Source organism: Sorex araneus, chromosome 11, assembly GCF_027595985.1.
Source record: "Sorex araneus isolate mSorAra2 chromosome 11, mSorAra2.pri, whole genome shotgun sequence".
NCBI classification, from domain to species: domain Eukaryota; kingdom Metazoa; phylum Chordata; class Mammalia; order Eulipotyphla; family Soricidae; genus Sorex; species Sorex araneus.
Window position 1 is genome coordinate 22606480 of NC_073312.1, and position 26848 is coordinate 22633327.

At 56.3% G+C, this 26848-nt stretch overlaps 1 protein-coding gene across 2 annotated transcripts in view; it reads left to right on the forward strand.

Annotated features, from left to right (window-relative positions):
* SH3PXD2A (SH3 and PX domains 2A) overlaps positions 1 to 26848 on the forward strand; it is a 200928-nt gene that overhangs the window by 58085 nt on the left and 115995 nt on the right. For both annotated transcript variants that reach the window (XM_055118788.1, XM_055118789.1), the window contains exon 3: positions 22509 to 22584. In XM_055118788.1, coding sequence (XP_054974763.1) covers positions 22509 to 22584 — 76 coding nt within the window. The remainder of the gene's footprint in view (positions 1 to 22508; positions 22585 to 26848) is intronic.

Genomic DNA, 26848 nt, shown 5'->3' on the forward strand with positions numbered 1-26848 from the left:
ACCCAGAAAGGGACCTGGCCCTGAGGGAGCCGCCTGGCGGAGGCCTGAGGTCAGAGCTCTGCGTCCGAGGGGGTTTGGATTCGATGGCGTGCAGGGGAGGAGAAGGAGGGCAGAGGGTCCGGCCGCTCTGAGCCGCCTTCTCGGGGGTGGCCTCTGGAAATCTCACTCGGCTCGTTCACGGTGAAGTGTCTCCCCCAGGCCTGGCTCCACTGAGGGCCGACGGGAAGTTCCTCTGCAGCCTCAGCCCCATGAAGGGTGTTTCTCAATCCTACCTAGGAGGCCAGGCGCCGGGCGGCTGTAATTGCTCTGCAAACACTGGGTGCTTGGTGCTCTGGCCCTTCAGCCTGAACCTGGGCCAGTGAGTACACAGGGCCAGTATTTGATCAGAGAGCAAAGGGCCCTTCACTGCCCCCACGCTGCTTGGAAGAGTTAAGAGAGTCGTTCAGCTTGGCTCCTTTAGCGCCTCTGCTCTTAACCTATTTCGAAGAGCTTTTATCTCTCTTCCTGATTCATCCCTCCAGACTCTCCACCCACGTGGCCCGGCCCAGGGCCACACTCACTTTCCAGCTTCCAAACAGCCCGGCTAAGGAGAGCCACCCCTGAGCCACTCACTCGTCACTCACTGGTTTGCTGTCGTTTATGGAGAGCAAGGCGGGGGGCACCGGGGGTCTTGAGAATTACCAAGAGTTTTAGTTCAAGTCCTTCCCGGGCAGGTACACAGCCGGGTGCCCTGGGCCTGTGCGCTGTGTTTTGTATGAGCTTGGTTGGGTTTCACATCCAGGATAAGGTCTCGGCAAGAGGTCGAGTTAAGGTGATCCTGGGGCAGTGCCAGAGATCGATCTGAGAGCGGGAGTGGGTGGGGGCACGTACTTGCGTCACCCGGGCAAGTCCTGTGTTGCTGGAGATCCTGGACCCTCAGCTCGAGGCCAGACGAGGGGAGGCAGCTTGCCAGAGGCAAGGGCAGTCTTGAGCCAGGGGTTCTGAGCCTTCCAGCAGCGGGGGCAATTCCAGCTGCAGCAGTGAGGTGGCTCAGGTGCCCGTTGCAGAGGGCATTGGCCTTGCCTGAGGTCAGCGGCCAGCCCAGACAGGCCCGGAGAGCTGCAGATTGGTCACTCAGGCAGAGCCGGGCCACCTCCTCAGTGGCCGTCCACAGATGAAGGCGGAGTGATGTTGAGGTGCTCATCCCACTTCAGCCACGGTCAGACGCATGAGATTGATTTCCAGGCTGCAGATGGAGCTTCCAGAATGTTCTTCACAAACGACCAGTGCGAGTTTCAAACAATGTTTATGACGTGATAGCAGTTATGCGAAGGCAGCAGGGCATTTTCTTCACAAGTCCACATGCACACGAGCATATATATTGTCTTTAAAGATCTGGCTCTAAGGAGTGATACACCTTTGCCTGTCATGTGTGAGGCTCTGAGCTGAATCTCTGGCACCACATGGCCCCCGAGCACCAATGGGTATGATCCTGGTAGCTCTTAGCTCTGCTGGACTCCAGGTACTGAAGCACCAACCCGACCGCTGAGCCATCAGGCCTGCAGCACTGGTTCCTGGGGTAGTTCCACCCGCCTTGGTCTCTATATTAAAAAAAAAAAAAAAAAAAAAAAGGGAACCGGGGGCCAGAATGATAGTACATTGGGTAGGGCGCTTGCCTTGCACTTGGCCGGTTTGGGTTCAATCCTCGGTATCCCATATGGTCCCCTGAGCACTGCCAGGAGTAATTCCTCAGTGCAGAGCCAGGGGATATCTGGGTGTGGCCCAGAAACCAAAAATAAAATAGGAACCGAGCTCGAGAGAGCTCGGAGGACTGGAGCACAGGCTTTGCATGCAGGAGGCCCACACTCGACCCCTGGCACTGCATGGCACCCCCGGCACCTCTGGGAGCACCCCAAAGTGCCGTGCCAGATGTGGCCCTCAACTGAAAAAATATTGAATAAAATTAAAACAGAGAGGAAATCATGTTCCTGTGACGTGTGCAGTACTAACATTTAATCATTTAAAAGGCAGCTGAGGGATGAGAAGGGGAATGAGGGAGGTTCAGTCACATCCTGATGTTCACTTCCCCTCTACAGGGACAGAAAACATGCTCAGAGGGCCCAAGTTCTGTGGGACACCCTGGACCCATCTGGTATCTCAGGTCTGCCTGAGCACTGTCGGACCGAGCATCTCCCCCAAGTCAACAGACAATAGAAGCAATTCTAACAAGGAGGGGGGGAATGAAGATAATTATTTAAATCATATCACCTCGAATTTCCTCCATTTTTTGGATCATTCATGTGGAATGTGATTATAACCCACTGCCAGCAGAGTTGGGACCTGTGCAAATGCATCATCTTGTCAGACTGGAATCTTGTGTTCAGCTGTGGCTTAAACCCCAGAAACTCTGACTGGGCCAGGGGCCCACAACACCCCCATGGGGACCTGCCTTGGGGGTGCTGGGGTTCCCAGGCAGGGATGCCGGGCCTGGTGGCCAGCCTCCGAGATCAGCTCCAACTAACTGTATAACCTCTGGGAAGTCGGCTAGCCTCTGGGCCTCAATGTTTACATCCATAGAATGGGAATAGTAAAAATCCCTGCTTTGGGGGTTGGGGTCAGAATGAGATGGCACAGTGCAGGGTGGGACAAAGGAGAGAGAAACTCCCTGGGTTGACCCTCAGTCAGTCTCAGGGGCATAGCTGGACTCCTCGTCTCCCCAGTCTGGAGCCGTGGGTCCATACTGTACCCCCTTACTTGGGCTTCACTCACGCCAGAGGCTCAGAGACCTGCTGTGGGGGCAGCGCGGGGTTCCTGGGTAAGCGTGTCCCCTCCAAAGCGCCCGCAACGCCAGTAAGAGGTGCCGCCTTGGAAAGCGCATCACCGGGCCTCGGTGCTCCGGTGCTCTTAGGACCAACTGCCTTTCCTGTGGAAACTCGGGGATTTCAGGGGCGTCCGTGGGGGGCCTCATGGTGTCTTCTGTCTGCCCAGGAGCCAGCTCCTAGCCCAGCTCCCGCTCACCCCTGTGGCCGGAGGGTGACCTCCAGCTTCCTTCTAGTCTCTCCTGACTCCCCAAAGCTGAGTAGGGGGGGGGGGCGGGGCGGGCCAGGGGAGATGGTACCCGGCCCGGGCTCCTGGGGAGCGTGCCCCGCCTCCCCTTGCCTCACGCGGGCTGCCTTTCTCGTTCTCCACTCGGGGCTGGAGATGGAGTTGGCAGCCGCCCGGGGGGCCCCTCTCTCGGGCGGTCCCCACCCCCTTCTCCCCTCCTGGGCCGGGCTTGGACACGAGGGGGTGCCCACCGTGCGTAGACTGAGAGGAGAGAGGTGGCGTGGACGGGCACGCACAGCTGGACCTCTGTGCACCTGGCCGGAAGAGCCGAGCCCCAGAGGAGGGAGCACCCCAGAACCACCTCGGCCTGACGCGGTTGCTGGGGGCTCCCACGCCCCGTGGCTGTGCTGGGAGATGAACCTGTGCAGATGGGGCTGGGGGTGGGAGCAGCACGAGGGGACCTTGTGTGTGGGGTGCCAGGCCCTGTCCCAGGAGCCTTTCCTTGCACACTGGGGAGTGAGGAGCCCCTTGACCCTCTCCCTCGCCAGCCCCTGCCCACCTACCCCCTCCCCCCCAGAGGAGAAGCCCCTTTGCAGCGCTGGGGAAGTTGTGGAGGTGGCGCTTCCTCCCGGCTTCGGGCAAGGCTCCCTGCCCGGCTCCGAGCCTTGGGGTGGTCTCACGCGTGTGGGCACCAGGGGACTTGGGGGCGTCCTGCAGGACTGATGCAAACGTCTCTTTGGGGGGCGGAGAAGTCAACTGTGTGGTGAGTGTCAAAGGTATGGGGGACATATTTGTCCACTGGAGTGACCAGGTGCTGGGGAATGGGTACCCCGAAAGGCCCTTCACCCTCCGCCAGGTTGGCGGCTCTCTGGCCTGTTCCCTGGCGGGGGCCCACAGCCATCCACCTGCCCAGCCATGTCTCAGGATCTTTCTAGAAGATAGACGAATCAGCACCTCTCAGTGGCAGAGGCTCCTTGAGCTGAGGGTAAGGGACCCTCCCGTGGGCCTGAGAGGTGGGCAAGGCCCCAGGCCTGGTGCCACCCAGAAGTCCTTACCGCTCATTCCGTGAGGAAATCTCGCCTCCTGTGCAGGCTTGCTTTGTCTGGGGCCCGGGGCAAGCAGGGAGCCCCTGCGCCCGCACAGAGGTTCCCGGTGGGAGTGGGGGACGCACAGGGCAGAGATGACTCCAGCTCCTTGAGAGGTCAGAGGGCAGGATTGGCCGCTCCCCAGAGCTCTGCCCCCACGTCCTGCTCCCCCCCACACCCTTCTCTCCTGCGAGCCGGAACCAGCTGCGGGCACGCGGGCACACGCGGTGCCCAGCGCCCTGCTTTCCCCGCCGAGTCATGCCGGGGTGTGCTGGGGCGGGGCGTGTGGCGTCAGGGCACCCCGGGGTGGGGGTGGGGGGCGTGACCGCCTCCTCCGGTCCCAGGCCTGAAGGGCTGACCTAGAAGACTCAGTTCCGTCTCCGGGGCCCCCATCCCCACTCCTTGGCTACCCAAGGGGAGAGTTCCCTGGAGGGTGGGGGACAGTGTCCCCTCCAAACTGGAGAATGAAGGGAAGGAAGATCTTTGGAGGTCGATCGGTGAGTGCTCCCTCTCCTTCATCCCCGCCCTCCTCTCCTCTCTCCCTCTCTCCCCTCTCTCTCTTGCATTCTGTCTCTCTCTCTCTGTCTCTCTGCCTCTCTCCCTCTCTCTCTCTCTCTCTGTCTCTCTCGGTCTCTCTGTCTCTGTCTCTCTGTCTCTGTCTCTCTCCCTCTCTCTCTCTCCGTTCCTCCCCATACAGTCTAAAGCTTCATTTCTGACCACGTCACCTTCTTCCCCCAGGAGGGAATTTCAATCACTCGGTCTCGGGCGGTGGGTGTGTCTCGGCGTCAGGCTTGGCTCTGGAGACCCCGAGGCAGAGAGCCAGGCTTCTCCAGGGGGGACTAGCCAGGCCCATAACCTTGGCCTGGGCTGGAGCCTTCAACCGGGGGTAGTATGGGGGCGGGGCCAGAGTCTTCTCGGGGTGAGCAGCCAGGGTGCAGACCCGCCCTGAGTTCTCCCAGCTGGGGCTTCAAAGGGCAGCATCCTTGTCTTCCTCCACTAGCAGTTTTTGTTTGTTTTCGTTTGTTTCGTTTTTGTTTGTTTTCGGGGCACCCTCAGCAGTGCTCAGGGGTTTCCCTTGGCTCTGTGCTGGGGTGAGGTTGGGGGTTGACGGAACTCCCAGTGATGCTCAGGGAGACGTGTGGTGCCGGGGATCGAGCCCTGGGCTCCTGCGTGCAAACCTTGTGTTCAGTCCCTTTGAATATCTCCCCGGGCCCTGGCTTTGTGTCTGGCTTTTACAGAGCGGAGGAGCCGGGTGGTGGCACAGGCCACATAGGCCACGGGAGCTGCATGCCGGGGAGTCAGAGTTGACGGATCCTGCCTCTCGGGAAATGCGCACTTAGATGATCGGGAGTCACTGGAGAATTGGAGCCGCCTCTTTCCTTTACATCTTCAGCGTAGCCGGAGCGGAGGGGAAACTGGAGATTTTTTTTTTTTTCGCTTTTTGGGTCATACCCGGTGATGCTCAGGGCTGACTCCTGGCTCTGCACTCAGGAATCACTCCTGGCGGCGCTCAGGGAACCATATGGGATGCTGGGAATTGAACCCGGGTTGGCAAGGCAAACACTCTCCCCGCTGTGCTATCACTCCAGCCCCGCATGTGGGATTCTTAACGCCCCAGTTTGCCCCTCTCCAAGCAGGGGTGATGGGAGTCCAGACTGCACCTCATTTCCTCTGGTCAGCCAGGCAGCTGGGCAGTTAGTGACCGGCTGGCTGGGAAGTGACCCCCACAGATAGTCTCCTAGGAGCACCATGCCAAGGAGCTGCGGGCAGTCTTATTTGGGGGCAGTCATCCCTGCAAACAGGGCAGCGTGTCCCCAGGGGCATGCCACGTGTCCGACCTCCTCGGAAGCAAGCCCTGGGCACCCTGTGCTGTCTTGATTGGAGATTCCTGTCTGTAGTAGATGCTGGCCGGGGCTTGGCTCCATCAGCTAATTAGGGGCCATTTATCTGGTGCCCAGCAGAACTAAGTGGCCAGCTCAGCCCTGCAGGAAGCCGGAGCTCAGTGCTGGCTGGCGAGGTGGGGGGCTGGGGAGGAGGTGAGGAACACACAGGGGAGAGGGGGAGGGGCTAAGAGGGCCATGGTCAGAGTCACCTTCAAGGGAAAAACCCAGACAGGGAGCCCGAGGCTGGCGCACGGCAGTGGCTCCTGTCCAGAGGTTGGGGGCTTGTGTCCACGGGTGCCCTTTCTTCCCGCTGAGATCCAGAGGCCCTCTGGGGGTGCAGGGTCCCCACAGTTCCCAGGGCTCCCCTCCTCTTGGAGCTTTGTGCCAAGGCAGAGGAATCAGCTGTGTGTGGAACCCCCTTCCGGCCCCTGAAACCCCCCCCCCAACTTCCAGCCACTGTCCATCCTGCAGGGCCTGTCAGAGTCTGTCCCTCATTCTGCGCAGTTCAGTCACGTTTTGTTTGGGGGGTCACACCTGTCGGTGCCGGGGATGGGATCCGGGGGTCCCTCACCCCTGTTGTGCCCTTTGGTACAGGGGGGCATGGGCTGTGTGGTTGGCAGCGCTGCCCAGAGGTGGCGGGGGAGCCCCAGCTCCTCGGAGAGACGGGCCCTGCTGGGGGGCTCCAACAGGAACAGGGGGAGCTGAGCGGGCCGTTTCTGTGCCCACACCCCTGCCTTCCTACAGGTGCTCCTCTGTGCTGAGGTCGGGCTCCTTCCAGCAGCTTCCGTGCTCACCTTCTTCCCACTCTGTCATTTGTCATCACAGAGCTGGCTGTCCCCACCTCCAGCCCAGGGGAGAGGCACGGCGTGAGGGGCCCTCCCAGTGGTGCTCTGGAGGTCACGGGCCTGGGGTTCCTGCGGGCCTTCGCCCTTCGCCCCTGAGCCATCTCCTGGGCTCCAGTTCTCGCTTCGAAACCAGAAGCAGAGCTACTCCCGCGGGGGTCTCCTGCCCGGGCAGGTGGGAGCGAGCGGGAGTTGCCCTGAGATGTTGGAGCTGGAGGTGCATCTAGAAAATCTGGGGTGCACCTTGGCTGAGCAGGGTTTTCTAGGGGCTTTTGGGCTTTCCTCTTTCCCCTCTGGGTCCCCTCCCTCTGCTCCTCCAGCATGAAAAAACACCAGAAGGTCCTTGGCTGAAGGGCCCTCCAGAAAGGAGAGGTGTTTCTAGGAAATGATTTTGGGCAGGGGGAGGGGTGCATAAATGGTGGACCCAGGGCCAGGAAGAGGCCAGGGCAGCAATGCCATCAGGCTAGGATACACCCTCTGGTCAGCCCCCTACTATCAGGCTAGAACACGCCCTCTGGTCAGCCCCAGATGTCATTGATTAGAATACATTCAGGTTGGCTCCCCTCCAACCACTGAGACCCCCCCTCTGGCCCCTGAGGCCCCCTCCTGTCCCTAAATCCCCCCTCTATCTCCTGAGATCTCTCTCCAGACCCTAAAACCTCCCTCCAGCCCCTGAGACCCCCCCTTTGGCCACTGAGACCCACCTCTGCTTGCCCCCTTGCCTCCCACCAGTGCCACTCTTGGTGCGTCATTGGATCCCACCCACTTCTTGTGACGTTTCTAGAGGACTCGCCCTTTGTGGAAACTCCCAGCTCCACCCCTGCCCCTGTGGCCGGACCCCCGCCTGCCCCGCCCCGCCAGCCTTGCCTGCACCCTGCCTTGGCTGCCTCTGAGCTCGTGCACGCCCAGGTCTCAGGGCACACAAGGAACCCGCCGCCCCTTCTCTGCTGTCGGGACGCGTCCCACTCAGTGACTCCCCTTCTTCCCCCTGCATCCCCACCTTGCTGTACGCAGGGCGTACTACTGGGGCACTCCCGGTCACTATCGGACGGAATCTTTGGGGTGCCACGTTGAGGGCTGGCAGATTTCATCGTGCAGACACATTCCCCGGTGATCCTGCTGAAACGCAGGTTCTGGGGCTCGGGAGCAAACTCAGACGCCAGGAGCACGTGCCTGGCTATGGGCCAGACCCCAGTTCAGTTGGTGCCTCACCCCCCAGTCCCAGGGGGCATAGCCCTGATGATCTCCCAGCACTGCTGGGATGGCTCGGGTGGTCCCTTGCACGGCTGCATCCAAGTGACCCCACATTGCTGGGTCCCAACATTGGTGCCTCCAGCCCTATTGGCTGAGTAGCACGAGGCACAGCCCCCTGGGACCCTGGTGCTATTTGGGACCCTTCCACCGCCCCTCCCCACACTGAAAAAAAAAAATTATTGTAGGTGCTGAGTCAGCAGATCTCCCATAGCTGAGTGAGACTTTGCATTTCCACCACTCAGATGATATAAATATACTGCCCCCCCCACACACTTGAACTTCTGTGTTCTTTTCTGTATTCCTTTCTTTTCTTTAAACTTTATTTATTTATTGGGTTCATTTGTTTTGGGGGCCATACCAGTCATGCCCATGACCTACTTACTCCTGGCTCTGCACTCAGGGGTCACTCCTGGCAGTGCTTGGGGCACTCTATGGGGGTCCAGGGACTGAAACCAGGTCAGCCACATGCGGGACCAGTGCCCTCCCCTGCTGTACTATTGCCCTGGGTCCCCGCTCGTTCTGTCCTTCCCTGCTCTCCCTGCGTGCTTCCTCCCAGTGGGACTTGATGAGCAGGTGGAACCTGCCCAGTTGACCGTGGGCTCTGTGTGAGGAACACTGTTCCCAGCAGCTCCCGGGGGCTGGCGGGAGCACCTCAGACAGCGTGGAGATCCTGGGGGCTTCTGTGCCTGGGAGTTGGGGAGTCGAGCCTGAGTGGGGAGAGGACCGCTTTCCCTGTCGCTCAGCTGTGCGTCTCCGTGTGCCTTCTCCAAACCTGTGGAACCAGGATCTCTGGTTAGGGCTCATTTACCTGTGGCGACTTGTCAGGGCCACCGAGCAAGTCCTCATCCCCACCCTTCTCAGCCCTTCTTGGGGAACGCTTAGCTGTCCTGTGATTCGGTGGGTCCACCGGGGCGGAGGGCAAGGGCTCGGCTTAGGAGCTGCTTTCGGTAGAGGATGTACCGATTGGCTCGGCGGAGGAACCCTCCGGAGGGACTCTGTTTTACAGCAGGTTTTTCATCTTTAATTCAGTGCCACCGGCCTTGCGTGAGCGACTTGACATCAGCCAGGACAGGCTGACCGCTGTGTAACAACAGCTACCCAGGGACAATACAGCTTTGTTTCCTGCTCAAGTCACCGATCAAAACTGAGTTCCCAGGTGGCTCCACGCCAGGCTTTCAGGAACCCAGGCTTTCCTGAACCCCGTGGGAAGGTGGGATCAGGTGACCTCATCTTCCAGGGACCCCTGCATCCTGCCAGCAGGGGAAGGAAGGGGGAGCGAGGAGAACTGCAGGGGGAACATTATGAACAGTCTGGGGGAGGCATCCCTCCTGCTCACATTCCACCGGTCAGGATTCAGTCACATGACTGCACACCCCCTCAAAGGGGGCTGGGAAGTGTAGTCTTGAGGCGTGTGCTGTGATGGGCAGGGCCAGCCCATGAAAATAATTAATGTTTGACACCGTAAGTAGAGAGTGCAAAGGGCTGGAGCTTTTGCCTGGTACACGTAGGGCCCCCCCGGTGGCATTCCTGGCACCACCTGACTACCTTGACCCCACCAGGTCTGAGCTAGTAGCCCCCCTCATGATTGGGGTGGCCCCAAAAACCAAACATAAAGGACAGATGCAAGGAGGAAGAGAAGCATGTCTTTTTCCCCAAAAGCATGAGCACTTTGGGAGGAAAACCCAAAGTGCTGGATCACAGGCTTAGCACGGTGGAGGCCCAGGGCTTAGTCCCCTGAGCCCTAAGCTAGAGCACCACTGGGTGTGACCCCAGAACCAAACAATAAAAGTCCCAAGAGGCTGCTTCTGCCGCCATGGCATGAAAGCACTTTCCATGTTCATTTGCTTCTTAAGCACGAGCAGCTCTGGGGAAGGAGAAAATCAGGCTTGACGGCTCTGCCGAGGATGAGTAACTGAGGCCCAGGAAGTTCCGTCGCAACAGTCACTCCAGGTCACCGGTGGCACTTTCCCAAGTGCCTGCTCCCCGTGGAGGCCGTGCCAGCATTTCCCAGGCGGAAAGAGAAGCAAGATCCCTGCTTGGGTTGCCCAGCAAGTCCTTGGCAGGGCAGAGCCGGAAGCTTCCTCCAGGACGCCCATCCCGAGCCCCTTCTCCAGAGGTGTGAGTCTGTGTGCAGGGCTGAGCAGGACGAGCCTCCACCTGGGTAGTTGCAGGGAGAGCTGCTGGCTGGACACTGGCGGGCTCCAGGAGGTCCCCTCTGAAAGTGTCACCCCCCTTTCTTTGCTTAGAGCAGATCTCAACCGAGGCCCCATGTGTTCCGATAAAAACACCCCTGTCGGCTGCCGTGTGCCTGATGAACCACAGAGAACCCAGCGGCCTGTGACCCACGCTAGGCCTGGGCACACCAGCTGGGCGCTGCCCGCCAGCCCCCGCCAGCCTCGGACCCCTCCCATAGGTGCTGCTGCATTTGTCTCCCCGCTGCCTGCTGGCCTCGGGGCTCCGCTCCTTAGGCACCTGCCCGGCACTTGGGTCACAGCCTGGCAGCATGACCAGAGTGCCAGTGGGGACAGTCATGACACTTAGCAGCCAACGTCCGTGGGCGCGGAGTCCAGGCCAGGCTCTGGGCCAAGCTCATTACACACAGGCTCTCCTCTAATCCTCTCACCTACCCCAGTGGGCGAGTTTGGTCACTGTCCTAGTTTACAGAGAAGGAGATGGCTCTGAATCCAGATCGAACTGTGCTCCATGGGTTCGGTGTGAGAGAGGGACGGGCAAGAGAGGCATAGGGAGACGCGTTGAGAGAATGCAGAGGGAACACAGAGCTTCGAGTGTGCCACGCAAGTGCTCCACCTCTGAGCCACCCCCCCCCCCCCAGTCCTGTTTGTTCTTTGTACTTCCCTCCGTGTCGGGTAGGTGCATCTCTGTATTCAGAAAAAGGCATTTGGTAATATATGAACAAGTACATTATCTTTTAACAGTCATGTGTTGTCTTAATGTGAGTTAGCATGGTGGGGGGTTCCTGTGTGCCCCCAAGGTGCATGTGTTGGAGTGCTAACTCACAGTTCCTTGGAGTCTCACCTTACGTGGAAGTGTTTGCAATGGGATCATCCTGGGGTGGGAGGAGGGGTCCCCTGGAGAAGCTGAGTGGCACTGAAGGCAGAGATCGTGGTTAGGCAGTCCTCACAGAAGCCCGGGGGGAATGTTGGTAGGTGTGTCCAGAGCCTGCCATGGGACCCCCCCACTCCCCTCTCCCTGGACCTGCTCAGACCCATGGTACAGAAGCCCCGCTCCTGGCCTGTGCAAATGTGCATAGCCCACCCACACCCCAGGCTTCTCATTTAGCTCTGTGTTAACTCTAAAATGTATTGAGGGGGCTGGAGCGATAGCACAGCGGGTAGGATGTTTGCCTTGCACACGGCCGACCCGGGTTCGAATCCCAACATCCCATATGGTCCCCTGAGCACCGCCTGGTGTAATTCCTGAGTGCAAAGCCAGGAGTAACCCCTGTGCATCGCCGGGTGTGACCCAAAAAGCAAATAAATAAATAAATAAATAAATAAATAAATAAATGTATTGAGTTTGCAATACATGTGAAGGTAATACGCACACCAATAATAGCATAATGGAGGGGATGGGACGGTAACTACATAACAGTATTTTTATCTCTCTATCTCATTGAGTTAGGGTAGTATGAGCCAAGAGTTGATTCTGGTCACATAAGATGTGTGTGTAACCCTTCAGAAATGACGAAAAGGGGACAGAGAAATAGTCTGGGGGGTAAGATGGTTGTCTTGTGTGCAGCTGACCCTCCGTGACACCCCGCTATGGTCCCCCGACCGTTGCCAGGAGTGATCCCTGAGCACAGAGGAAGGAAGAAAGGAAAGAAGGAAGGGAGGGAGGGAGGGAGGGAGGGAGGGAGGGAGGGAGGGAGGGAGGGAGGATGGAGGAAAGGAAGGAATGAAGGAAGGAGTCCTTGGTTCTCTCCCCAGCACTTCTAGGAGTGAGCCCTCAGCACAGAGCCAGAAGTAGGCCCCGAACACCAGTGTGGCCCAAGGGACGCGCTTCTTCCCACAATCAGAGAGTGACGGGACACTCATTAAAGGAATCAAACTCTTCGTTTAGGAAACAAGAGCTCTAGAGGCTAGAGTACATCCGACTACAGACTTTAAAGACACCGTTAATAAATGAAAGATGTTCCCTATCCACACCGTGGATTGTACTCAGAGGGGGATGCTCCACAGATTGTGCGCAGAGCCTGTGGATTCCGGTCACACCTCAGCAGGTTCTGACGCAGACATCCACAAGCCGATCCCGACATTGATAGGAGACCTGAAGGGACTTTGACTGATCCAAACAACCCTGGAAAAGAAAAACAAGGCCGGGGGACGTAAACTTCCTGATTTCAAGACTTAATACATCAAGAGCATGACAAGACAAGGGGCCGGCAGGAAGAAAGTATTTGCAGAAGGCAGAGCTGATAAATGACTGCGGTCCTAAACAAAGAACTCCTGAAGCTCTCAAAAGGAATCTCTGGAAAATATGCAAAACCCTCTCGACCGTAAGAAAATGAGGAGATGGGGAGAGAACTCAGTGGATGTAGCACTCGTGGTGCTTACAGGAAGCCCGAGTGTAACCCCTGGCTTCTCCTGGTTTTCTGAGCACTGCTGCAGAGTAGCCCCGAAGCACCGGGCCAAGAGTAGTTCCCCCACACACACACTGCCTCTCCACTGGCATGCCCCCAACTCCCCACCCCAATCCCTAGTCTAAAAAGGAAAACAAACTTGATTAATATAAACAGGCAACGATCTGAGAGAGAGTCTTGGATTGATATGTAAGAGATAGCAAGTTAGCTTATCGCCCTGGTGCCGAGGGGCTTCGGGGAGAGCACAGCAGGTGAATCCCTTGCACGAAGCCACCCCCGGCTCCATCCCCGGCATCCCAGACAGTCCCCCAAGCCCTGCTGGGAGTGATCCCTGACTGAGCACAGACCCAGGAGTAAACCCTGAGCACCACTGGTGGGCCCCAAACAAAAATAAATTAATTAAAATTTAAAGTTATTTAGCATTCTGTCAGTCAGGGGTTGCAGACTGATGGAACAGTGGGCTTCTGCTATGCACCTGTATTAGAAAACTGGAAATCCCAAAACAGCAGCCGCGTCAAGTGAGTGAGGGTGTGGGACCACAGAACCTTCGTTCATTGTTGGTCAGAGTCACGAATAACACAACGCCTTTGGAAGAAGACAGTTGGTAGGTTTTTTTTTGTTTGTTTGTTTGTTTTAACCAAAGTAAGCACACTCTCTTGGGGCTGGAGTGATAGCACAGCGGGTAGGGCATTTGCCTTGCATGCGGCCGACCTGAGTTAGATTCCCAGCATCCCATATGGTCCCCTGAGCACCACCAGGGGTGATTCCTGAGTGCATGAGCCAGGAGTAATCCCTGTGCATTGGCCGGGTGTGACCCAAAGAGAAAAAAAAAAAGTAAACACACTCTCACCAAATGATTTCAATAAATCCCCTTCTTAGTATTTCCCTAAATGAGCCGACTCTGTAAGTTCATACACCATACACACCACCGAGCAGAATGGTTTATAGCCGCTCTGCGCATCTTTGCCCCAAATATGCAGGCTGCCCCTCCCTGATGTCCCTTGGCAGGACAAGAGAAAATAAACCGACCTATGTTCAGACAATGGGATACTATTCAGTACTTTAAAAACAACGCATTAAAAAAAAAAGAAGAAGAAGAAGGAAAAACCAATGAACCAAAAGCCGTGAAAAGAGGTGGACCCTTGTGTGCGTGTGGTGAAGGAAGTCACCGGAGACGATGGGATGCCAACACTCAGCCTCCTGTGGAAAGCTTTGGAGACCGCAGAAGCTTTGGGGGTAGGAAGAGAGGTGGGACAGGTGAGCAGAGCAGGACTTTCGGGCAACGAGACGATTCTGCATGGTCTAATGACGGGTCCGTGTCTCGATGCATTTCTCACAACCCCAAGTTTGCCTGGCACCAGGTGCAGCGGATCCAGTGGGAATCACATGCGTGGAGCCAGAGCTGCAGGGTGGGTTTCTCGTGGGGTGGGTTTTTCTCGCAGCAGCGGCTGCACCAACCGCTCTGGCCTGGGATTCCGAGCGGGAGGAGGCTCGGGAAGGCCGTGAGCTTGCGGGGCAAGCCAAGAGCTCGCTTCCGTTCAGTTTTACTGTGAGCCAGACACTGCTCTAAAGAAGAAACTCTTTGAAAGAAGAGTTAGAAATAAACGCTCGACTACACTGGGACAGTAATCCAGATGGGGTGGCCCAGACCGCAAGGGGATGTGCAGGCAGAGGAAAGAGCAGTGGCAGCTGGTTGGTCCCGCTGTCATGCTGACCCTTCCCCGAACCAATGGGCCTTAGGGTGGCACGGAGGCTCTGCCCGTTGGGCATAGTGGAGGTGGCATTTAGTGACAGGTGTGGCTGGGTTTGGCCCCTGAGGGCCGGGGAGGAGGGGACACGCCCTCGGGGCACGTCCTTGCATCAGGTGTGCTCGCCCAGAGGTGGGAGAAGACTGTCACCGCAGACCCATGACGGAGACCAACGCAAAGTATCCTCCCAGAGGCCTTTGCAAAGGAAACTGGGTCAGGGTACCAGCTGGTGCCCGCGGCCTCAGAGGTGTCGCTGCTGGGCAAGCGGCTTCACGGCCTACTGGGGACCTTTCACGAACAACTTCCATTCAAACAGATCCCATTCCTTCCGCCTCGCCGTTCCTCCTCGCCCTGGAAGTGGGCTTCTCAGTCTCTCCTCCGGGCACGTTCCCATAAACTTCCGGTGGGGCCCAGGAAATAGCATGATTCAGGAAACTGCATTACAGCACCCGCTCGGCCCTCTCTTCCCCTCCCCCCACCCACCTCCCCGTCCTCCCCCAGGACTCCAGTATGAGTAGGCTTCGAACTATGCTTGAGAACCGTTTTTGCTCCAGAACAGTCTGCATAGCAATGGACACGGACCACCTTGTAACGTTCACTTTCTAGTAGCACTGAAAAATGTAAAAGAAAGGGCCGGAGACAAAGCACAGTGTGGGGAAGGGAGGGGTACGGCACTTGCCCCGACCCCAGTTCTGTCCCTTGACATTGCATATGGTCCCCCAGAATCATCAGAAGTGACAGTGGAGCACAGAGACAGAAGTAAACCCTGAGCACCGCCAGGTGTTCCCTCCCCGGCCCCTGTCCCAAATGTAAAAGAAGGACCGAATGCGTCGGAAAAGTAACTCAGCAGTTGTGAACTTACCGTTTGTGTGTCAGGGCCCGGTTGCATCCCTGACAAATGCCTTTCCTTGGGCCAGCTGGGTGGACTCGGCACATGCCATGCATAAGGAGCCCTGAGCACCAGGCCAGGAGTAACCCCCAATTACCACTGGGTGTGGCCCAAAAGTCACAGAAGGAGAAGGAGAAGGAGGAGGAGGAAGCAGGAGGAGAAGAGAGATGCTCAAAGGATGGAGCACAAGCTTTGTCTGCGGGAGGCCCAGGCGTGACCCAGCCCTGAGCAGTGTGACCCGTGTGGGCGGAAACCGAAAAACAAGCAAAAGCAGGTGACTCTAGTTTCAGTGTTCCTGTTGCACCTGATATTTCAACATGAAATCAGCACAAAAATTGTCAAAGAGAGATTTGTGGGGGTGTGGACCCATGATAGATTTTGCAACTCTAGTTCATATTTGATATTTCCAGCACTGTGTATTTCCCTTGCTTCATTATCTTGGTGCTTGTTTTTTTAAAAAAATAGACAGTACGGAATTGTAGTCTCACTCAAGAATTACTGCTTGTGGTGCTCAGGGGACCATACAGGATGCTGGGGACCAAACCCAGGCTGTCCACATGCAAGGCCACATGCAAGGCAAGTGGCCCTACCCACTGGGTTATTGCTCCAGCCCAAACACTCTTCCCAGATGATTTTTAATGAAATTTTCTATTGTACTTAACACTCTGATCCTTTGAGTTCAATGCCTCTTTTTCTTTTTTTCTTGTTTTTTAATTTCAGCACCACCTTTAAAGACTAGATTAGAATGTGTTTCATAATTTCCATTTTTTAAATGGATGTATCAGATCATAAAGTGTGGACTGATTCTGAAAAAATGCTTCGTTGAATAAAAATCAACTAAGTGTTAAAAAAATATATAATTGCAGTCCCTACTATAACATGTCAGATCAGGTTCTCAATGGTCTTTCTTTTCTTTTGAATTGAATTACCTTAATAGACACAGTCACAAAGTTTTGTTTGTTTTTTTGGTTTTTTGAGTCACACCCAGCAATGCTCAGGGCTGACTCCTGGCTCTGCACTCAGGAATTACTCCTGGCAGTGCTCGGGGGACCATATGGGATGCTGGGAATCAACCTGGGTCGGCTGCATGCAAGGTAAACACCCTACCCGCTGTGCTCCAGCCCCCAAAGTTATTCTTGACTGGGTTTCAGTCATAGTGTTCCAACACTCCCTCTTCATCAGTATACGTTTCCCACCACCAACATGCCCAGTTTCCCTTCTGCCAACCCCCACCCCAGCCTGCCTCTATGAGACACTTTCCTTCTCTCTCTCTCTTTCTCTCTCTCTCTCACCCTCTCTTTTTCTCTCTCTCTCCCTTTTTCTGTCTCTCTGTATTTCTATCTCTGTCTCTGTCTGTCTCTCCTTTAAAGAATTATGGTTTGCGATGCAGATACCGAGAGGTCATCCTGTTTGTTCCTTTACCTCCTTTCAGCATCAGCTCTTACCCAGAGTGATCGTGTCCAACTATCATTGTCCTAATGGTCCCTTCTCCATCCCAGCTGCCCTCTCCTATGATCTTACTTTAAATATTGAGGTAAAATTAGTCTGCAGTAGTGGAAAATGACTCTTAGGGCTACCGTGTTACCATAACACATCCACCACCAAAGTGCCAATAACCGTCCACCTCTGTCCACTGCCCCCCCTCTCCCCTAGAGTCCCTCAATTCTCCTATCAGCCTGCAGGGATGTTTTCATTGGCTATTGCCTGTCCCCTTGCTTTGTTTCTTTAATACGACTTATGAGTGAGATCATACTGTATTTCTCTTTTTTCTTCTGATTTATTTCGTTTGGCACAACACCCTCCAGTTCCATTCATGTTGCCATAAAAACCAAGATTTCATCTTGTATTGGAGTTGCGCGTGCACGTGTGTGTGTGTGTGTGTGTGTGTGTGTGTGTGTGTGTGTGTGTGTGATACACCCCAGGTTCTTTATCCACTCCCCTGTCGTGGGGCCCATAACTTGTTTCCAGACCTTGGCTGTTGTAAGCAGAGCTGCCGAGAGCCTAGATTTGCGTGTATCTTCCTTAGTTTTCCTGGGTACGTGCCTGAAAGTGGAGTCCGTGGGTAGTAGGTGCTGTCTTTGATCTGTGGAGAAGTCTCCATGCTGCTCCTCCTAAGGCCAGAACCAATTCCTATTTCCGCACACAGTGACGTTTTTTTCCACATCCCCGTCAGCATTTGTTGTTTCTGGGCCTTTTTGACAGAGACCATTCTCCCTGGTGTGAGGCCGTATTTCATCGCTGTTTTGCACTTCCCCCCTGGTAGTCAGTGATAATGAGCCCCCTTCTCCCCCTTGTGCCTCCGGCCATCTGTGTTTCTTCTTGGAGAGTGGTTTGTTCATCTCTTCCCCCCGTTGTTGGAGGGGGGCTGTTGTGTTTTATATATTTGCAATTTATAGAGTCTAACTATAAGCCCTTTGTCAGAAGTATGGTGTCTGAACTGTTTTCTCCCATTCAGTAGGTTATTTGTATCACTTGTATCACTTGTCTTCCCATTGATCTTCGATTTGCTCGAGCAGGCACCAGTAACGTCTCCATTTGTCCCTGTCGCGTGCTAGTGTAGCCCAATGATATCTGCTTGCTCCAGGAACAGGAAGACCCTCAAACCGTTATAGGTTATTTACTTACATTTTTATTTGTTATTCCTCAGGCCCACAAATGTAGGCCCTCAGACCCCTTCCCAGATCTGCTGAGTCAAAGCATGGCTTTCACCTGCTGCCAGGTGCTTCTGGGGGCCGTGGACAGCCACGCCCCAGCTCCTCCGTGTCTGGGCTGTGATTCCATTTTGTTCTTTTTTTTTTCCTTCTCTTTGGGTCACACCCAGTGATGCTCAGGGGTTATTCCTGGCTCTGCACTCAGGAATTACTCCTGGCGCTGCTTGAGGGACATATGGGATGCCAGGGATTGAACTCGGGTCGCCGGCATGCAAGGCAAACACCCTACCTGATGTACTATCACTCCTGCCTCTCCATGTTGTTCTTGCGCCCATCGAGAAGGCACGGTGGGTGGCTTGGGAGGCAGCAATGAATGTGTGGCCCCTCCCCGCCCCTCCCTGCACCACACTCCCTGTGAGCATCGTTGAACTGTTGGTCTGAGAAAGAGTTTCCAGAGAACAAGCTTATGTTCCAAGCTGGTCGCCAATCGAAAGCTTCTGTAGACGAACCCCTTTGGGTCTCTGAGGGCTGGGGCCACCTGGCTGAGCTCCACAACTTGTTGTGTCTAGCTGGCCACCGAGCTTCAGGAGCAAAGTGTTTCAGGTGAGGCCAGTCTCCCCTCAAGGACGCAACTTCTGGGCCGGCCTCTCTCCTCAGCCATCTCTCTCCTCTTCCTCAGTTATCATTCTCCTCTTCCTTGACCTCTCTCCTCAGCCATTTCTCTCCTTGTCATCGGCCTCTCTCCTCAGCCATTTCTCTGCTCTTCCTCAGCCTCTCTCCTCAGCCACCTTTCTCCTCTTCCTCAGAAGTGCAGTGCAGCATTGCTCAGAGAGGCGAACCGTCCACCTGCTTCCCCTCAGTCTTCTTCCAGAGAGGACTGAAGCTAAGCTAAGCAGATTTTGAGGTGAAACTGAACGAGTAGAGTATTAAAGAACTGTACATATGATGCACATCAGAGGTGTTCCTGACAGCGATGGCGCATGGGCTCATGAAAGCCATCCAAACACTCTACAGCGGGAGAGCCGGTCACTAAACTCCTCACTGAGACCCATCGAGGCATTGAAATGGCCTTGCGAATGTAAAATCACTGCTAGAGGTCCGACTTTAGGGGAGAGACTTTCCAAACAATAATAGTGAGTTTTGGGGCTGGAGTGATAGCACAGCGGGTAGGGCATTTGCCTTGCACGCGGCCGACCCGGGTTCAAATCCCAGCATCCCATATGGTCCCCTGAGCACCGCCAGGAGTAATTCCTGAGTGCAGAGCCAGGAGTAACCCCTGTACATCGCCGGGTGTGACCCAAAAAAAGAGAAAAAAAATAATAGTGAGTTTTGTTGAAATATTGAATGCAATCAAAGTGAAAGTAAAGTGAAATTTATTAGTTACACAGGTGGGGGGGCTAAGGGTGGGGGGCTAGCGGCGTGGGGGGGGCTAGGGGTGTGGAGGTGCGGGGTGGAGCTATACTGGGATTCTTGGTGGTGGAATATGAGCACTGGTGAAGGGATGGGTGTTTGAGCATTGTATAACTGAGACTTAAACCTGAAAACTTTGTAACTTTCCACATGGTGACTCAATAAAAAAATTTAAAAAAAAACGCTGCTAGAGACACTTCTAACAGGACATAATGAGTCCATTTGCTGTGGAAGAATGTCTGGAGCGGGTGGATGCCCACCCAGTACAAACGCTTTTTCCCCAGGGAGGGACAATGAGTGAACTTTACTCTCTTGTTGACCTCCCACTGTTTCTGCCATTTCTAGTATTTCCCTCAGTGAACATGAGTTGCTTATGTTCTCACAAAGATAAAGATTACTATGACCAGAGCGATAGGACAGGGAGGAGGAAGACACTTGCCTTGCATGAGGCCAACCTGGGTTCGATCCTCAACATCCCATATGGTCCCCCGAGCACTGCCAGGAATAATTCCTGAGTGCAGAGCCAGGAGTAAGCTCTGAGCACCCCCAGGTGTGGCCCCCGAACAAACAAAAGATAAAGATGACCAAATCGATTCTGGATGAAGGAATTAGGAAAGAAGAAAGTGGGTTCTACTCTGCATTTGGAATTCTTAAATAAACCAAAGATCCTAAGTACCGGTGTATAGTGTTCTGGCTTGATGGCTATAGTTATAAGTAGCTGACAATTATTTAATGAGGCGGGGCTCAAGAGAGAGACGGACATTCCTTAAGTGCTCAGGAACCAGCGTTTGTTCCGTTTCAGTCTGTGTTCCGGGAAGCGAAAGTTAATAATGGTGCCGTCTCTGTCTTGCTTTGCTCGGCTCCGACAGCGGCCGGCCCTTTGAGTGTGGGCTCCGAGTGGCCTGTGATGGAGAACAGCAATTATGCCAAGGAGACTCCTGCAGCCGTGGGTTAGAGCTGGCCGGGTGGGGGGGTGAATGGATGGGTGGGTAGGTGGCTGGCTGGCTGGCTGGATAGACGGATAGGTGTGGCTGGGTGGTACTGGATGGAGGGGAGGGTGCGTGTTGGAGAATTGCACACAGGTGCGCACACATGGAAAATTAAGCCTGGATCACTGTTCGCCACCCACGGTGCTATACTTTGGCCCCAGCCACCCTGTGCGGACTCCTCACTAGTCCTGCTACCATCTGCGTCCTACTGCCTACTCTCCTGTAGGCTCTGAGCCCTCCGCACTCCTTGCCTCCTTGCCCCTTCCTCTCTCCACTCCACCGGCTTTCCCAGCCACTTGCTCCTCCATCTCCCTTTTCCAGAGCTTGCGCTCCTGGCTCTGATCTCTAAGGGCCTTCCTCACCCCTCGGCGGCACCTCGAGACCAACCCCTTTCCTTCCTTCCTTCCTTCCTTCCTTCCTTCCTTCCTTCCTTCCTTCCTTCCTTCCTTCCTTCCTTCCTTCCTTCCTTCCTTCCTTCCTTCCTTCCTTCCTTCCTTCCTTTCCTTCTTTCCTTCTTTCTTTCTTTTTTCAGATTATTTGTTTTGTTTTTTTCTTTTTGGGTCACACCTGGCGATGCACAGGGGCTACTCCTGGCTCTGAACTCAGGAATTACTCCTGGCAGTGCTCAGGGGACCATATGGGATGCTGGGAATTGAACCTGGGTCGGCTGCGTGCAAGGCAAATGCCCTACCCACTGTACTATCAATCTAGCCCCCTTTTTTTCAGATTATTGATGGCTTTATTTCATTCTTTCTCTTTATCTTTTCTTTCTTTTTCTTTTAGTGAATCACCATGAGATGCAGTTACAGACTTACAAACTTTCGTGCTTATGTTTCAGTCATACAGTGATGGAGTACCCATTCCTCCACCAGTGCCCATTCTCCACTACAATTTTTCCCAGTATCCCACCCCTCTTTCCCTCCCACCCCCTGCCTCTGTGGCAGGCACATTCCCTTTTACTCTCTCTCTCTCCTCTTGAGTGTTATGGTTTGCAATACAGATGCTAAGTGGCCATCATCTTTGGTCCATAGTCTACTTTCAGCTTGCATCTCCCATCCCGAGCGTCATTCACTTACTTGTCCCTTCTCTATCCCAGCTGCTTTCTCCCCCAGCATGGGAGGCCAGGTTCCAAGCCGGGGAGCCATCCTCCTGGCCCTTGTCTCTCTTGTCCTTGGGTGTCAGTCTCCCATTCTGAGGCCACCCCCTTTTCTGCCTGGCCCCTTCCCCTGCTGCTGTGTTTTCCCTCTTGGCCCTTCCGCACTGCTTCTCACCTCCAGCAGAGCCGAAACTCCCCGAGGACGAGGCCTGGTCGCTTCCCTCCTGCCCAGCGCTCGGAGCACACGTCCCTGCTCTTCCTCCCGTGACCACGGCACAGAGCCTGGCGGCACACACACAGCTGGGCCAGCTGGGCTCCTTCTCTGTGTCCCCACCCAGCTGCGGCCCCCGCCTGGGCCTTGGGAGGGAGCGTAACCACATGGACAGGGGCCACGGCCTCCTCCATCCTGTCTCCCGTGTGTTTTTCCAGTTTATATAGAATTTTAGCCTAGAATAGCAGATAGTGGGGGGAAATAAAAACACTCGTTTCTCCAGAATTTTGGAAACTTCCAACGCATCCATCCCTGGAAAAACCAGCTGCCCCCTCGGGGTGGGATGACCGGACACGGAGGATGAGGGGAGGGAGGACGAGGGGAGGATGCGTCTTCCAGCGCCGTGGCTGGATATGGTTTTGCGATGGAAAGAACATCTGGGTCTGTCCCCCGAGAGCGATGCGGAGGGTGGGTGGTCTGTCTGGAATATCAGGTGGGGCTTCCCCATCTCGGCTGGGAGAGGCAGCCCCCGCCCTCCCCCACAGCAGGGGGTGGATGAAAGAAGCCTCTGGAACCCTTGCCTCCCCCAGCCTCGTCTCCAGACACCCACTGCCCCGGCTCAGTCACCCCCTCTTGGCTGCTTCCAGAGCTCGGGCCGCTCCTCCCTCTCATGCCCCATGTGGTTTGTTAATCGTGTGTGAAATGAGGGCTCGGAGGCCTCACTCATCCGTGTGAGGACAGGGGGGCCGGGGGCCGGGGAGGAGAGGGGGCGGGGTCCCTGAGCACCACTCGCGACTGAACCCCGTTCCTCTGTCTGGCTTCTCAGATGCAGCTTCTGGATAAGTTTCCCATCGAAGGCGGCCAGAAGGACCCAAAGCAGAGGATCATCCCCTTCCTCCCAGGTAAGCTCTGGGTTCCGGACGTGCAGAAAAGGGGAGAAGCCCCGAGCAGGCCTGGCCGAGGCCTCTGCTCATGGCTCCCTCCCCGGGGAGTGGGAACCCCAGCGCCCGGAGAGCGGTGGGGGGGGAGGGCTCTCACACCCTTTGTCTGGGGGTCATCTCTGCTGTTCCCGGCCTGCTGCCTGCCAAGGGCGTGGCCCGTTCTGGAACTTGGTTTGTTCTTTCCTAGCAAGCACCAAGAGGGCAGGAGCAATAGCACAGCAGGTAGGGCGTTTGCCTTGTACGCGGCCGATCCAGGTTCAATCCCCGGCGTCTTCTATGGTCCCCTGAGCACTAGCAGGAGTGATTCCTAAGTGCAAAGCCAGGAGGAACCTCTGAGCATCGCCGGGTGTGACCCCAGAGACAAAAATGAACAAACAAACAAAAAAACCCAAAACCCAAAAAGCACCGTGAGCACGAGGTCTCCTCAGCGAAGTTGAACTCCTGACACGGACCCGAGGGTCGTCATAGAGACCCCGACACCTCTCTCCTCGGTGCCTCCCGCACCTGACCCCACACATCTGAGCCTCCAGGAGGGACCTGAGCCAGCCCGGGAGCTGGCAGACCAGGGTTTGAACCCGGGTCCGAGAGGTCCTGAAGGCTGTTTGTGGCCAGCCAATCCGGCAACATGTTGATTCTGTCTGTGGTGAGAAGAAGCTGCTCCGACGGGGGTACCCTAAACTGGCATCGAGAGGGACTGGCGGGCAGAGTGCTTTTGATTGCTACTCAGGCACACAACTCCAGACTGAGGCGAGTGTTATCTCTCGATTTGGGGGGCAAAGGTGTTGGGGTTCGGGCTGGAGCAATAGCACAGCGGGTAGGGCGTTTGCCTTGCACGCGGCCGACCCGGGTTTGATTCCCAGCATCCCATATGGTCCCCTGAGCACCGACAGGAGTAATTCCTGAGTGCAGAGCCAGGAGTAACCCCTGTGCATCGCCAGGTGTGACCCAAGAAGCAAAAAAAAAAAAAAAAAAAAAAAAAGGTGTCAGGGTTCAGAGATGTTAAGTCACAGCCCCTGAAAGTGGCCGCCAAGGGGGGCGCTCACCCTGTGCCCTGGCCGCTGGCTGGCTCTCCACATCCCTGGCACCAAGCCCCAGCACTCTGCCAGCCTCCATCCCTGCTTTCCTGCCCGACCCTGAATTAGAATCTGGCTTCCAGAACAGCGGCCAGCGGTCAGGCCTTTGGGAAAGGGGCCGGTCTTCACATCCTCCGTCCCTGGCACGCGGCCGGCCCGCTGATTTGAAATCTCCCGCAGGGCACGTCCACGAGAGGCAGGCTCCTTGCCGGCGAGTGTGGCTCCGGCACCCACCAGCCTTCCGGCTGGCAGGGCCAGAGCGTGCCCCGTGGCCTGGCTCACCCCCGAGCTGGAGAGAGTTCCTGTAGCACCCCCCTGGGATGAGCCAGCCCCCCGCTGTCCGAGCAGGGGCCTCTGTCCAAGGGAGGGTGGAGGGCATCTGGCCCCTTCCCTGGGGGCCAAGACCTCGTCTCTGTCCTGCCTGGGAGTGAATGGGGGGTGCGGTGGGGTGCGGTGTCCTGCCTGGCTGGCCCGAGGGATTTGCACTGTCTGATATCCAGTGTCATGACCTTTGATGTTGCTCTGGCTCTCGGAGGCCACCCTGTCCAGCTGGACGTGTCCCAGCTGCCGGTGTAGCGTCCTGGCCTTGGGGCTGCAGGGCTCCCACTCTGCGCTGGGCCTTTGTCCCTGGGCCAGGGGACAGTCTAACCTTCAGTCAGCGGGTGTTTAGGAGGCCCAGCCTGGGCTAGGCCGGGAGTGAGGGCCTGGGGTCGGAGAGCCTGGTGGGCAGGGGAGGGCTGGATCTTTCCTTCCTCTCAGGAAGCTCGGGCTGGTGGGAGATCATATGTGCCCGGAGAAGCGGGCGGGGCTGCAGGTGTCCCCCTGGGTCACTGAATTCCCTTGCGTCATGGACAGAGGCAGAGGGGGGCAGCTAGGCATCCCGGAAGTGGGGGCTTGGAGGCCAAGTAGAAGCCAGGAAAGCCCAGGTGGAGGCTTAGCTGTTTTGCCCCCACAGGGTCTTGATTTTGGGGTGCTGGATCATGATGTGCTCTTCCTGCCACACAGATGTGAGCCTGTGGGGATGGGGGGAGGGGGCTGCTAGGACAGCCCTGGGGGCACAGCTGATGGAAGTGAGAGAAAGCAGGGCCACCTGGGGCGGGAAGGATCTTGGGTTGGGAAGGATCTCGGACTCTTGTGGAGATAGGCCTGTTCATCTGTCAATCACACACGAGCAGCAAATCCTGGTGTGTACCCTCCCGTGGAGGCTGTCTGGGGTGCAGGCCTGAGTTGGGGGTCAGCTCCTTTGGGTAGAAGTGAGTGCTCTGAGCAGCCCAGGACATGGTGGTGTTGAGGGGCAGCTGCCAGGTGGAGGTCTCCACTGCACATCTGTCAAAGACTTTCATGGCGTGGGGCTGGAGCAATAGTACAGCAGGTAGGGCGTTTGCCTTGCATGCACCCGACCCGGGTTCAATCCCTGGCATCTCATATGGTCCCCTGAGCACTGCCAGGAGTGAGTGCAGAGCCAGGAGTAAGCCCTGAGCATTACTGGGTGTGATCCAAAAAGCAAATAAAAATATAAATAAAAAAAATGAATATAAAATAATCTATTAAAAAAAAAAACACTTTCAGGGAGTTCCCACCTCAAACCTCCCAACACTTCTCCCAGGCTGGAACAAATATTTTGGCCCTGGGGAACAAAGAGCTGCGGACCCCAGACCCTCCAGGCATTGTTGAGACTCAGGACCACCAGAAGATATATGAGGAAGGGAGGAGCCCAGTTTGGGGTGGGGGCTCCCCAGGAATGTCATCAGGGAAAGAAAGTCCCAGTGGGCTTAGGGTGCAGGAAGGGACAGAGAATCACTCCCAGGCTCAGTGCCCCGGAGGCGGTTGGGGGTACCCTATTTGAGGAGGGAGACCCCCTCCTTTCTTCTCCCCCACAACTGGCGCGTGGGGGCCCATGCTCCTCCCCCTGCACCAAGCTCCGCCCTTCATTGCACCCCGCTGTGTGCCCCAGGGCCTCTGCGGGCCCCTCGGGGAGGGGCTCACCTGGGGGGCAGGCAGCATCGGCCCCGCTCCCGAGAGAAACACCTGAGCCACTGGCCTCGGGGACTCTGCCAACTGTGCTGGTCTCTGCGGTGGCCGCAGTGGCCTCTGTGACGCCATCTGTGCCCTTCGGGACCTCCACCGTGCCCAGGCTAGAGACCTGGAAGGTTCTGGCAGAGGACTCCCTCCTCACCCCGGGTCCCTCTCACCTCCATGGCTGTCTGGAGCGTTGAGAGGACCCAGTGCTGATGGGGGAGGGACAGCGGAGACCCAGCAGGGGGGGAGGGTGGGGGACCGGGTGGGTCAAAAGAATGTGGCCTCCCTCACAGTGCAGCCCCTCTGGAGAGAGTAGCTCCTCACCCTGCTGGGGTGCTTAGGGGTGCTTCTGAGAGGCTCCACCTGGCCCCAGAATAAATGCTGGGGGCTGGGGCAGGGGGACTGGGCAGCGGGGCGGCGCCTGAAGGTCCATCCACTGAGGTCACCCAGGTTTCTGATTTCCTTTTTCTAATTGGGCCGTGTTGCTTCTTATTACTGTAGCGGGACGGCAGGCCTAGATTTTGCGAGCACAGTCTTCATTGAATTATAAACCCCCAAGACTGGCTGTTCCGTTTCCTAGGCTGTGGCGTGGAAGACAGTTTCTTCATGCGAACTCTGGGCCACGAGACTAAGCCCCCTGCATTCCTCCCACCCCACCGTCAGCCTGCAGGGCCCGTCACCCCACCTGCACAAGGCCGCCAGTGGCACTCTCCTCTGTGTCTGCACTATCAGGCCCAAGGAACAGCCCAGAGGGTCCCCCGAGCACCGCCAGGAGTGATTCCTGAGTGCAGAGCCAGGAGTAACCCCTGAGCATCGCCAGGTGTGACCCAAACAACAACAGCAACAACAAAAAGCCAGCCAGGACCCTGGCCCCACCTGGAGGCTAGTCCTGGGAAGTTCTGGGCAGACTCAGTGGGGAGGAATCCCATCATCTGCCCTACGTGCTGATTCATTTTAAAGCAGCGTTGAGAGCCATAGAGGTAGAATAGAGCTAAGGCACTTGCCTGCCCGCAGCTGATCCCGTCTCCCAACACCACAGCCGGTACCCAAGCCATGTAGGAGTGACACCTAAGCAAGAGCCAGGAGCAGCCCCTGAGCACAACCAGGGGACCCAAAACCCCGTCAATGAATAA